This window comes from Myotis davidii, unplaced genomic scaffold (assembly GCF_000327345.1).
Source record: "Myotis davidii unplaced genomic scaffold, ASM32734v1 scaffold211, whole genome shotgun sequence".
Taxonomy (NCBI): Eukaryota; Metazoa; Chordata; class Mammalia; order Chiroptera; family Vespertilionidae; genus Myotis; species Myotis davidii.
This window is the reverse complement of record NW_006282523.1, coordinates 1,608,019-1,621,179: the sequence shown is the minus strand read 5'-3', so window position 1 is coordinate 1,621,179 and position 13,161 is coordinate 1,608,019. Positions and strand designations below refer to the sequence as shown.

General features: G+C 48.2%; 1 protein-coding gene across 1 annotated transcript in view; it reads left to right on the top strand.

Annotated features, from left to right (window-relative positions):
• WDR45B (WD repeat domain 45B) overlaps positions 1-12,343 on the top strand; it is a 36,896-nt gene extending 24,553 nt beyond the window's left edge. The window contains exons 4-12 of the mRNA XM_006753032.2: positions 1,002-1,077; positions 3,563-3,664; positions 4,800-4,887; positions 5,990-6,084; positions 8,164-8,354; positions 8,869-8,954; positions 9,956-10,057; positions 10,499-10,620; positions 11,025-12,343. Of these exons, the coding sequence (XP_006753095.1) occupies positions 1,020-1,077; positions 3,563-3,664; positions 4,800-4,887; positions 5,990-6,084; positions 8,164-8,354; positions 8,869-8,954; positions 9,956-10,057; positions 10,499-10,620; positions 11,025-11,131 (951 nt within the window). The 5' untranslated portion in view covers positions 1,002-1,019 and the 3' untranslated portion in view covers positions 11,132-12,343. The remainder of the gene's footprint in view (positions 1-1,001; positions 1,078-3,562; positions 3,665-4,799; positions 4,888-5,989; positions 6,085-8,163; positions 8,355-8,868; positions 8,955-9,955; positions 10,058-10,498; positions 10,621-11,024) is intronic.
• The last annotated feature ends 818 nt before the right edge of the window (positions 12,344-13,161 follow it).

Genomic DNA, 13,161 nt, shown 5'->3' with positions numbered 1-13,161 from the left:
TTAAAATGTTAAAATCAAATCTGATATTGTTTTACCTTTTATTTGGTGTGTGGAAGGTGTGCGGAAGAGGGGGTAGTCTTATACGGCGAGTATATAACAAACTCTGTATTTTGAGTGGAAATGTTAGGGGGTCGTCTTATACGCCCAGTCGTCTTATACGCCGGCAAATACGGTAGATGTGATAGCAGAACATCAATGGGCTGCTTCTGCATGCCCCCTACCAGGGATCAAGCCCGCAACGCAGGCATGTGCCCTGATGGGGAATCAAATAGGCACGGGATGACAAATGACACTGTTGTGCTAGGATGTGCACTTCCTATATAATGAAGAGTAATATGCAAATTAACTCTCACGCCCTCACAAGATGGCTGCCTACGACCAGGCCGGCAGGGGGGTTAGTGAGGGACGACCAAATGACTGAACAAGCAGGCTACATGGGATGACAAGGCTGTTAGGGGGCTTAGTGAGGGATGACCAGACAACTGAACAGCAGGCTGCATGGGGTGACCAGGCCGGTGGGGGCGCTGTGAGGGGCAACCAGGCTGGCGGGGGGGGGGGTGGGGGGGGCAGTTAGGAGCGACTAGGCCGGCAGGGAGGGGACAGTTGGAGGTGACCTGGCCGGCAGGGGGGACAGTTAGGGGTGATCAGGCCGACACACACAGGCAGTGAGGGGTGACCAGGCAGTTGAGCAATTAGGAGCCAGCGGTCCAGGATTGTGAGAGGGATGTCCGACTGCTGGTTTAGGCCAGGATCGGGCTTAAACTGGCAGTCGGACATCCTCCAAGGGAACCTGGATTGGAGAGGGTGCAGGTTGGATGAGGGCCCCCCCCCCACCCCCGCACGAATTTTGTGCACTGGCCTCTAGTCATTTAATAACTGCCCACAGGGAAGTGGTTGTGGCCTGTGCAAACCATGTCTGTGTGGTCTGTGCATCTGCTGGCATTCTTAGGAGTGGCCACTTTCTCTAGACGCAGCAGCTGATTAATGTGTCTTTCACTTTAGGATGTTTTGCATGTGGGATGGAAAATGGATTCCGAGTCTATAACACCGACCCACTAAAAGAAAAAGAGAAACAAGGTAATAAGTAACCAACATTTCATGGTTTCTCTCCTTTCCGACCCTCATAGTCTATATTTTATCCTGTAGATGGAGGAGGCAGCGGGGGAAGGGAGAGATGGACACAGCTGGTTTTGAGAAGTAAATATAGGGTCCATGGTCCTCCATCAACTTGGATGGAGCTGTTCTCTTTCTTTCTTTCTTCCTTCCTTTCCTTCCTTTCTTTTTCTTTCTTCTTCTACGGTGCCTGGCTCTGTGCAGGGCCAGGATACAGTGGTGTCGTCGTGGGCATGGGCCCAAGTGATTTCTCCAGTGAATTGTCAACTTTGAAGAATCTGTCTTCAAGGAACAAGGTGTAGTTGATCTAGACCAGTGATCGGCAAACTGTGGCTTGCGAGCCACATGCGGCTCTTTGGCCCCTTGCGTGTGGCTCTTCCACAAAATACCACGTGCGGGCAGGCGCGCACATACAGTGCGATTGAAACTTCGTGGCCCATGCGCAGAAGTCGGTATTTTGTGGAAGAGCCACACTCAAGGGGCCAAAGAGCCGCATGTGGCTCGTGAGCCGCAATTTGCCGACCACTGATCTAGACCATTTTCACCCCTCGGTGAAGGTAACGTTGTAGAGAACTCACATGATGGGTTTAATTACAGCAGATGGGACTCTTAACTCTTAGTGAGTGACCAACTTAGAAATATCTGTAGCAATAAAATTATGTTTTCATGGAGTACAAGCTGGAATCAGGAATTCTGTTATTAAAATAAAATAATGGTAGTCCTTTTCCCATTTGACAGGAAAAATGTTAAATTTACTGATAGAATTTTTTCAATTTGTTTTTTTTCTCCTACATATTTTTCTTAAGCTTTTAGTGTTTCTTGATCCTGATGGGAGAATCAAGCACTGCCCCATGGATGAACCGATCTCAGATAAATCCTAGGAAGAGAGAAAGATCCTTTTTCCTCCTGCAGTTGTAGTTGTGGTTTTTATTCAATGTACAAGTTACATTTTCTGATGCCAGAAATTTCTCATCTGTGAGAGGAAGTTACTGCATCCTGGTGCTCCATTAAACAGCCCCCTTTCATTTTAACAATACTCCACATTTTCAGATTTATTTTTTTAAATAGTGGAACCCCTTTGTCAAAGGAAATCTTATGTACAGCCTGGTATGTAAACCAGTAAGTGGTGCTTTATATGTAGGAATTTATTTTGTACGCTGATGTCTGTAACTTTCATTTATTGGAGGAGACAGGGTAGCCTGGTAATGAAGGGCCAGACTACACCACCCACATTGCTTACAGCCGAATCTTGGCTCTGACCCTTATCGGGTTGCTGTGTGACCGTGGGCAAGGCTTTCGCCTTCTCTGGGTCTCAGTTTTTTTATGTGTAAAAGGAGGACAACTGCCTACGGTTATTGTGAGGAGGAATGAGGTGGAACAGGTAACGCACAGATCAGTGCTGGGCACACATGAAGCTCTGGGCAAGCGTGTGCCCCCACCACCTGCAGCCAGCAGCATTGCTGGGAGACTCCTTTTAGTCGCCCACACATCTGACATCTGTTCATTTTGTTTGGGTTGATAGTGAATTAAGACAACTGCTTTATACAGATAAATAGTTACAAAATATTTTGAAACAGCTTAACTTGCAAATTTCAGGATACTTTTTACTTAAATTGACTCAGAATCATGGAGAGGAGTTAAAGAGTTGATTACTAGCAGCAATAAAAGAGAACAAAATAATAACAGGCATGGAAGAATCTAAAATATAAGCTAAGAGAAAGACACCACACATCTGTGCAGCTGTGACTGCACAGGTAGGAGCTGATTCTTAGGTTGATGTCTAATTTCTAGAGGTTTTGGTTCCTCACTTGCCCTTTGCTGTGCTCTCACTAACCAGGAGCTCAGTCATTTCAGACCAGAGAGCAAGGTTGGGGAGAAGGAGTGGAGTGGGGCAGCCCTGCTCCCTGACAGTCAGCACAGTCGGGGGACCTGCTTCTCTGAGCCCCCACACTTCTCACTGGGGCTCGCTTCACCTTCCTGAGAGAGACTGTCTTCTGTCCAGGAGGACATTGAAAACCTGATGTATATGTTCCTCATAATATAGCTTATGAACATTTTTGAGCATTTCAAACTTTAGTGGAAGGAGTGTTTAAATGATGTTTAAAAACTCGGTTTTTGCATTAAAGTGTTTAACGTGCTTTCTCAGCTTACAGGTTTTGCTATGCCATAAAATACGAATTTAGATATGTCATATTTTGCCATATTGGCTTCTTGGGGTGCCACGTGCTCAGCTTTTATGCATGAAGATAGTTGATGGATGACAGGATGCTGAGAGATGTCTAGCTCGTAGCTAATTATTTTCCTATTCAGTCACCATTCTCATCTCTGATGGGAGCTAGATGCTTTAAGTTGCTGATTAAAGTCAAATGCCAACTGTTAGTTTCACCTCTTTTTCCTTTTTTTAAAATTATAAAATATACATACTAACTTCTTTTTAATATCATTTCAGAATTTCTGGAAGGAGGAGTTGGCCATGTTGAAATGTTATTCCGCTGCAACTATTTAGCTTTAGTTGGTGGTGGAAAGAAGCCAAAATACCCTCCCAACAAAGGTAAAGTCATCGTGTATTTAATAATTGTGTCTCACGTGTACTAGCTTCTTGGACTTTTGAGAACATCTTTGCGTCTGTGGCCACATTCGATCCCCCTGTGGTTCTGGGTAGTCCAAAGGGCTAGCCTCTGGGGCTTCATCACACCATTTCCAGACATTTCTGAAAATGGAGTTCCCCAGATTATTTTAAATATATTTTATTGATTTTTTACAGAGAGGAAGGGAGAGGGATAGAGAGTTAGAAACATCGATGAGAGAGAAACATCGATCACCTGCCTCCTGCACACTCCCCACTGGGAATGTGCCCACAACCAAGGTACATGCCCTTGACCAGAATCGAACCCGGGACCATTGAGTCCGCAGGCTGATACTCTGTCCACTGAGCCAAACCGATTAGGGCGAGTTCCCCAGATTTTTGACACCCTTGATTGGCATTGTTCATCTGCAGAATTCTGTCTGGTTGACAGTTTGCATTTGTTTTGAATTACAGACTTTTTGGTATTTGGTTGCTTTTGAATCACAAGAGTAAGAGTGTCCAGAAGGTTATGAACACGTGGGTTTTGGAAGGCTGACAGGCAGTTGTTACACCTAGTGCTAGTGTGCGTTGTTGCCCTTTACGGGGAGCCCACTCAGAGATTTGTTAACTGAGAGGTTTCTGGAACAAAGGTGGCTTTTTGAGTAGAGAAGATAGAAATGGCTGGATGCCGCCTTCCCCGGCATTTCCCCACACTCCTGGTCAGCGTGCTCGACCCCGAGGCTGTCTGTGAGGAAGCTCAGCCCTTGGGGTGCAGACTCCCAGCACGTCCTGGAGAAGCCTGGCCCTGGGCTTTGCATCGGTTTCACAGTGCAGTGGACCCAGGCTCCTGCACATTCACTCTGAGCACCGAGAAAGAGGGTGGGGTGAGATCCGCCCGAGCACTGGGCAAGGGCTGTCAGAGCAGAGAGCAAAGCACCTGTGACTGGGAGCGGGGCTGTGAGTGCTGACAGAGGGGAGGGGAAGGAGCAGGCGAGTCCTGAGGGGGTGGGTTAGACCTGGGAGGGAGAGAACCAGCTCTGCCTGGTCAGCTGACTGGTGTAGGATCCCTTCAGAGCAGCCTGCTTAGTATTGTGTTCACCCATTCTTTCTGATATTTCAGTGATGATCTGGGATGACCTGAAAAAGAAGACTGTTATTGAAATAGAATTTTCTACAGAAGTCAAGGCAGTCAAATTGCGGCGAGATAGGTAGGTTTGGTATCCAATTTCTGAAAGTGGAATAGTCACTTTCTCAGAAGGTGGCTGAAATACTTTTATGTTGAAGGAAGAAAGTGTTCAGGAAAATGATGTATTGAAATATGATGACTACAATAAAGAATTTTAAAAAATTCATGATACAATAAATGGAAGCCTCATGAATGTATGACAGGAAAAAAAATGTGATGACTGTGGTTTATGATCCAAAGGACATAGGATGATTTATGTTACTGCAAGGAAGGCGGTGAATTTTATTGGCCTCCGATGGTCCTTTCGAGGTCAGGGGTCAAGGGTCGGGCATAGATGAAAGGCACCTGTCTCGGCCTGGCGCTGCCCTCAGTGGCTCTCAGTACTCAGGAGCGCTGTCTCCATCCAGCAGGTGCTGACGGAAGACACAGGTTTGGAACCAGCTTTTCGAAAAGCTGTCGCAGTACATGTGTTCGCTTTGGAGGTACAGGAATAGTTGGAAACTCCGTATGGAGATGGTGTCTCTCCTTGTTGAGAGCAGTTTCTTTCTCAGCTGCTGCCTTCAGGGTGTTTAGGGCAGTATTGTGGGTAGCAAGGTAGAACAAAGCTTCCCTAGTTTGGGTTTAATTTGATGTGGTTTACATACTCGGCTGTGGAGAACAAGACATGAACAAGATGAATGTCATCCCTGCAGTCTGAGGTGTGTTATTTCCAGAGACCCTTAGTAATGCAAATAGTGGAGCCAAATCCAGGACCTCCCACTTTCTGGCATTTCTAAAGTATCCAGACCTGCCTCAAAGCACAAACCTGTCGTTTCAGCCCCATGTGTTCTACGTGGTTCTTACTCCAGGTGGACCAGTTGATGCTAATATCTCTTTAAATCTCAGAAAGGTCACTAGCCAGCCTCTACCCAGGTGAGAGGCGTTTGCTCCTCGGAGCTGACCTCACCCTCAGGCTGCTCCTGTGACTTGCCCCAAAGACCTGCAGGACCCTGGGCTCAAGCAAGAATAATCCTTTGATGGTGTTTAGAGTTTCTAAGGTTCAAAATGATAAGAGCAAATATCCCATAATATTTGAGTTTTGTTTTGGGGAGAGGAAATCTGATCTATTTTTTCTTTCTTTCTAGAATTGTGGTTGTTTTGGACTCTATGATTAAGGTGTTTACATTCACACACAATCCCCACCAACTGCACGTCTTTGAAACCTGCTATAACCCTAAAGGTAAGAGATTCAGAGGGTGTGCCTGAGGGCTTTGCTGCGGGAGGTGGTCCTGAGGTGTGTTGGGGCACTTGCTCCCTCTACTTCATTGGTTCTCAACCTTCCTCATGCCGCGACCCTTTAATACAGCTTCTCATGTTGTGGTGACCCCCAAACATAAAATTATTTTTGTTGCTACTTCATAGCTGTAATTTTGCTACTGTTATGAATCATCATGTAAATATCTGATATGCAGGATGCTTTTCATTGTTACAAATTGAACATAATTAAAGCATAGCGATTAATCAAAAAAACAATATGTCATTATATATGTATTTTCTGATGGTCTTAGGCGACCCCTGTGAAAGGTCGTTGGACCCCCAAAGGAGTCGCGACCCACAGGTTGAGAACCACTGCTCTACTTCCTCCTGGGTGACCCTTCTGCGGCCAGCCTCCTAGGCAGTGGTCCCTTGATCAGACTCAGGGGCCCTCACAGGGCTCCAGGGAGATGTCAGCCATTCAGGAGCTCTGGGTGGGCCCTGGAATCTGTGTTTTTATTAAATTCTGAGGCGTTTCCTTTTCTTTTCTTCTGGAGGCAAGATGACTTGTGGCCGGCTTTGTTACTCGTTAGAAGCTGCTGTGAGTGTTGACATACAGATCTGTGTGTGGAGCCCTGCGGGGTAGCTCGGTTGGTGAGAGCTTCATCCTGATGCTCTAAGGTTGTGGCACGTAAGGAGCATCAACCAGTGAGTGCGTGAATAGGTGGAAGAGCAGATCAATCTCTCTCTAATCTCCCTCCCTCTCTCCCTCTTTCTTGGAAATCAATAAATAAAAAACTTAAAAATAAACAAACCTTTGTATGGATACATTTTTCGTTTCTCCTGAATAAATACTGAGGAGTGTAATTGCTGGGTCATATTGTAATACACATCTAATTCTACAGAAAACTAGCAAATTTTGTACTCCATCAGTGATCTGTGAGCGTTCCAGTTGCCAGCACTTGGTATTGTCCGTCTTTTAACTTTAGATGGTGTTCGAGGTGTGGTGGTATCTCCTTGAGGACTTGGGACGGGAGCGTCTCCATGCTTTATCGCCAGTTGTGTATCTTTAGTGTGAAGTATCTTCAGATCTTTTGCCCATTTTAAAATTGTTCATTTTAATACTGACTGGAAAGAATTCTTGATATAGTCTGATTAAAAATCAAATTAAGTGTGCCTGGCTGGTGTGGCTCAGAGGTTGAGTGACGACCTAGGAACCAGGAGGTCATAGTTCTATTCCAGGTCAGGGCACATGCCCGGGTTGTGGGCTCAATCCCTAGTGTGGGGCGTGCAGGAGGCAGCCCATCAATGATTCTCTCTCATTCTTGATGTCTCTTTCTTTCCCTCTCCCTTCTTCTCTCTGAAATCAATAAAAACATACTTTTAAAAATCAGATTAAGTGTAAGAATATTCTGGATTCCTTAGTCTGTTCCAGTGAGCTGTGTTTCTGCCGTCATGTCAGCATCATACTGCCTTGATTTTTGGAGCTTTAAAATATTTCTGGCAACTAGGTGGTATAAGTCCTCCAAACTTGTCCTTACTTTACATAAATTTTTTTTGCTATTCCAGGATCTTTCCTTATAGCTTTTAGTATCAGCTTGTCTCTTTCTTCAAAAAAGCTTGGGGAGATTTTAACTGTGAATGTAGATTCCAATCCATGGTCATAGTGTAGTTCCACCTATTAGAACTTTGGTTTTCCTTTGCAACGTGTAACAGGGTCTTAAATTCTGTTGTTGAATTTATTCTTAAGTATTTTGTTTTCTTTTGCTGTTGTTAATGGAGCGGTTTTCACGTTTCACAATTTTGCATTCTCAGTGCCTGACACCATGGAAGACAGACATTTGATAAAGTTTATTCAATAAGTTCAGCAAATGTTTACAGTTTTGAGAAGGTCTCATGGGAGGTAGCTTCACTTGGCCCCCTGGTACCCTTTTTTGATTCTGATATAAATGGAAACCCACAAATAATTCTCACTTTTTTCCTTGGACAAGGCTTTGCATGTGGGAAAGCGGAGGCTTTGAAGATGGTTTTGAATCCTTGACGGTTTTTCTCTGTCTCTGTTTAGGCCTCTGTGTCCTGTGCCCGAATAGCAACAACTCCCTCCTGGCCTTCCCCGGGACACACACAGGCCACGTGCAGCTCGTGGATCTGGCCAGCACCGAGAAGCCGCCTGTGGACATTCCTGCCCACGAGGGCGTTCTGAGTTGCATTGCTCTCAACCTGCAGGGAACAAGAATTGCAACTGCATCTGAAAAAGTAAGGGTGTGTCCCTGCCCTGGAGGGTGTGGTCCTGCTGGTGCTCACCCACCCCTACGACCTCACAGAAAACAAGTGGTCGTTGACATGGCCGGTTCAGAAGTCATTGGACCTGGGCAGCCTTGTCTGTGGGCAGAATTGCAGCCTTGCTTTTCCTAACTGGCTGTGGGGGTTACAGTGAGGGTGCCATTTCTTTAGACATGAGTTGACGGCACTCAAGGGACAGGTCAGCCTGGCCTCCATGTGCTCTTGGGTGACTGACTGCAGGGAGCAGATGCCCAGGGTCAGTCAAGGGTCCCAAGTCTCCCTCACCCCTTGGCCCTTGCCTAGAGCTGTCGCATCAAAGAGCCACCAACCCATTCTTGGGAATAGTGGAGGGAAACGTCGGGTTTTAGATGATGTGGGTGAGTTTGGGAGGACGGTTGTAGGGCTAGTGGTTTTGTGAATAGATCTCGGTGAAAAAACTAAAACGTTGTGAATCTTTGATAATGAAACACTTCACTGTTTTTCAAAGGGGACCCTTATAAGAATATTTGATACTTCATCAGGGCATTTAATCCAGGAGCTACGAAGAGGATCTCAAGCAGCCAATATTTACTGGTAAGGTGACCGCGTTTCCGCCGAGAGAAGGCATTGCGTGGGTGGTGCATTGAAATGGGCAGCAGGCAGGAGGCGGCTATGCTGTGTTGGTGGGGGGCACGTGTTGGCTCATTGTATTAGTTGTAATTTTAACGTTTATTATGGGAATATATACAAAAGTAGAAAGAGTATTATAATTACCATTAACCTTCACCCTACTTGAGCATTTATCAGTATTGTCCCGTTTTATTTTACCTCTTCACTTCCCCCCAGCTTATTTTTCTGGGGTATTTTATGGCAAATGCTGGAGACCTGTTGGCTCCTCTGTAATGACTTAGCCGCCTCTGGAGTCTGAGCTGCTTTCTCCATCGTAGCTGCTGCCACGCCCTGGTGTCGGCAGGACTGAGGTGCTGGACCCCTGGGTGGGCAGGATTCCGTTCTTTGCAGCTGCGGCTCTTGTAGGTGCTGAGCAGCATTTGGGTCTGGGAGTTCAGAATGTAGTTCCTATATAAACGTAGTGCGTGTGCCTGTGGGGCCTGTGGTGGCAGCATGCTCTCCTGTCTGTCTGCTCTCAGCCCCTCCCGCAGAGCCGGCGCCTCCCCAACCCATCCACCTCCCAAGGGGTAGCCTGCCCTGCAGGGAGCAGGGTGGTTGGAGAGGTGGAGGTCTTCTCACCCAGGGGCGTGTGGGGCAGCCTCAGGCCCTGGGGCTGCAGTGGGGCTGCAGGAAGCCCTCCCTGTCCCCAGCAGCCAGCGTGTCTGTGCCCAGGGAGAGGCTGCTGTGACACTGGGGTGCTGTGACACTGGGGTGCTGTGCTTTGACCCCGAGTTCTGTGGTCGCGAGTGCTGTGGGCTCGTTCAAGGAGGGGCGGTCCGTCCATTGCCGTCCTGAGCGTGGGACGGCCAAGGTGGCAGCTCGTTTTCTGTGGCTGGGGCTGGGGCTGGGGCTGGGGCTGGGGCTGGGGCTGGGCTGGGCTCCTTGGCACCCACATGAGACCCGAGCGTCGTCCGATTTCTCTGCAGCATCAACTTCAACCAGGACGCATCCCTCATCTGCGTGTCCAGTGACCACGGCACAGTGCACATCTTCGCTGCTGAAGACCCGAAGAGGAATAAGCAGTCCAGGTCGGTTCCAGACGAACGGCTCGCTGTTGCTTCATGGGCAGAGTCAGTGAGGCCCCAGCGGGGCTTCTTCATGGTCCTTCCTTTGATTCTTTGAAAACCAGTGCAGACGATTTGATGCTGAAACGGGCGTCATACGTCCTGTCCCCTCCTTAGAAAATGCCCGCTGAGGACACAGGCACTCGGTCCTGCATGCCCGTGGCTGTCCGTGTTCGCTGTGTTTAGAAATTTAGTGACAGTCGGGAGCCTGTGTCCCTTCTGGTGCTGATGGCATCTGGGGTTATTATAAAGCCATTTGTAAGGACTTAGTTTTTTCGTGTGAAAAACAAAAAATTAAAAGCAAAAATAGAATTCAAATTATTAAGGCTAAGACTATGTTAAACAGAGCTGTAGCTTTAAGGTAAGTAAATGTAACTTCTTTTCTTTCCTTCCTTGTCCTCATAGTTTGGCATCAGCCAGTTTCCTTCCAAAATACTTCAGTTCCAAGTGGAGTTTTTCCAAGTTTCAGGTTCCCTCAGGCTCTCCATGCATTTGTGCCTTTGGAACAGAGCCAAACGCTGTCATTGGTAAGTGGTCCTGCCTGACGAGAATGACAAGGCCCCCCAGCTCCAGTGTTGGCTGCGCTAGCCCAGCCCGCTGGGGGCCCCGTGTCCCCTCGGTCTGCACAGCCACGTGAGATGTTACCAGCTCCCTGCCCTCCGAGGTTTCCCAGGAAATCCTGGGGGCAGATCCGTTGTTTTTTTAACTGATGACCGGAGAGGGTTTTTTCCTACGGCCAGCACTCCCAGAACAGTTGGAACTCGGGCCACCTATGTGCTCAATAAGGATGGGGAGCCCTGGCCGTCCACAAAGTCACGTACAGTCAACTGCTTGGTGCTCCGCGTGGCTCTTTGCAGTTCAGCTGAGCAAGGGCTGCTTGCTTTCACTTTGCGGGAAGAACCGTGAGTAAGATGGTCTCCTTCTGTTGCAGCAATCTGTGCCGACGGCAGCTACTACAAATTCCTGTTCAACCCCAAGGGGGAGTGCATCCGGGACGTCTACGCCCAGTTTCTAGAAATGACCGACGACAAGCTGTGACTTCACCCAGAATGCAATCAACACCCACGGCCGAGTGCCCCCAAAGTGCTGAGTGTGCCCCTCAAACTTCTGGGGCTGGTGCCGGCACCTTGGGGCCTTGTGGGTGACCGGCTGGAGGGACCGCCGGGGACCTTGGTCTCGAAGCCACATGTGGTTGTCTGTTTCCTAAGCAAGGCTGCGCATTTCCAGTATTAAAGGGAGGATGAGCGCCCGAGCATCGTGGACACTCGTGGCTCCGAGCATCCGAGCCTGCCTGCTGGCTTGCTCCTGTAGTTCAGCCGTGACACTAGCTTCGCTGGGTCACTGCTTCCGCCCACCTGCAGGCGGGGCTCCAAACGGACTTCGGGGCTGGGTTGAGAAAAGGATGGACACATAGAAATTTGTTTTTGTCAACAGGTTCCGTTGTTTTCACTGAGTCTATAGTGGGGAAATGGACAGATCTATAAATGTTAGTTCTTACAACCAGATTTGAGTAGAATAATCATACCAGCAGCTTGCCTTAGAAAAGGAGGAGGGAATTTTCTCCCATCTGAACATGAAGAACGACAGCTGTGAGTCCCGCCGTGGTCCCTGTGCCCACTGTCACCTGTGGTTAGGCTGTGCGCACGTGCTGGCAGCCTGTCTTTCTGTTGGAGTCGAGGCAAACACGGGACCTCCCGGTGAGGAGGCCGCTTGTGCATCACCTGGGTCTCCTGGTGAAAACGCCCAGCGGTGTGCAGGGAACAGCAATGCATACACTTTAAAGTGAGCCACAGAAGAAAGCATCACTCAGAGGATCTGAAGGGAAACATTGACATCTCAGCAGAGCGGAGCGGGGAGCCCTCCCCTGCCACTTCCACTTCCTGCCTCACTACCTTTTCTCCCCCAGCACTTGTAAGAAGAGCTGCACACTAACATTGAAGTGAAGGGCACATAACTGTACCGTTGGGTAACACAGGCTGTGGGCTCAGTGTCAGTGCTTTTGATGTTCTCAAATCCCCTTTGAAGAAACTTCGCTGCAGGTTTGATTTCAGGTAGCAAACAGGATCTGCAGCAGCAAGTCCTCCGTTTGCCAGTTCTTTCACTGTCGTGTAATCAGCTAACTTTGTATGTGGGTTTCAGTGTCAAGTATGCATGTTCCTTTCATGTGTATTTAATCATGAAATTTAATTTTGCACACTTATTTTTAATGTTTCTTTTAAATAAAAGTGACTAATTTTGTTGTACTCTGTACCTCGCAAGGGAAAAGAATTGTATGTTATAAAACCAAGCCCCTGGTTTTGAGAATCTGGTTGAGTTGTGGGCTCCAGGGCTGCCCCACATGTCCTGCCCTTTGGGCTGCTGTGGCGGAGACGGGGCTCCAGGGCGCCCTGTCCCAGGCGGCGTTGGCTTGGCGGCTCAGTTCCTTTGGGGAGCAGAGGTGAAGGACGCTCTTGAGCAGTGTTCGAGGTTTTGTCAGGGAGACTCGGCCCGTGGTCTCTAGGCCTGGACGCTGCTCACCGAGTGGTGTCAGGCTGCCCCGTCAATTTCACGCTCACTCAGCTAACACTTTAACCTCAACTTTAGGTAGGGATCGGAGGCGTGCTTCACACCCGTATAATTCTAGTTTTTTTCCCCAAGTACAGTCCCTCTGGTGTAGCCAGGTATACATTAAATTGGGGTGATGTCCACAAAGGAAGCTTTGGAATTCTTGGTACATGGAGGGCCTGGGAACTGGAGAGGAAGGCAGGGTAGACGGTGTGGCCGCCTGGTACCGCCCAGCGAGAGCAGGTCCTGGGGCGAGGCCTTGCCTCCTTTAGGGAAGGACAGAGCCAGCCCCACAGCCCCTTTGGGCCCATGGAGATCATCCCTTGTACCAGACAAGCAAAATCCCGCCATTCAAGACCATCCCTGCGAGGAGATCAGGCAGTGTCCTTTGTCCTTTATCCATTTTTATTATTTTTTAAATATATTTTATTGATTTTTTACAGAGAGGAAGGGAGAGGGATAGAGAGAATTATCGATGAGAGAGAAACATGGATCAGCTGCCTCCTGCACACTCCTTACTGGGG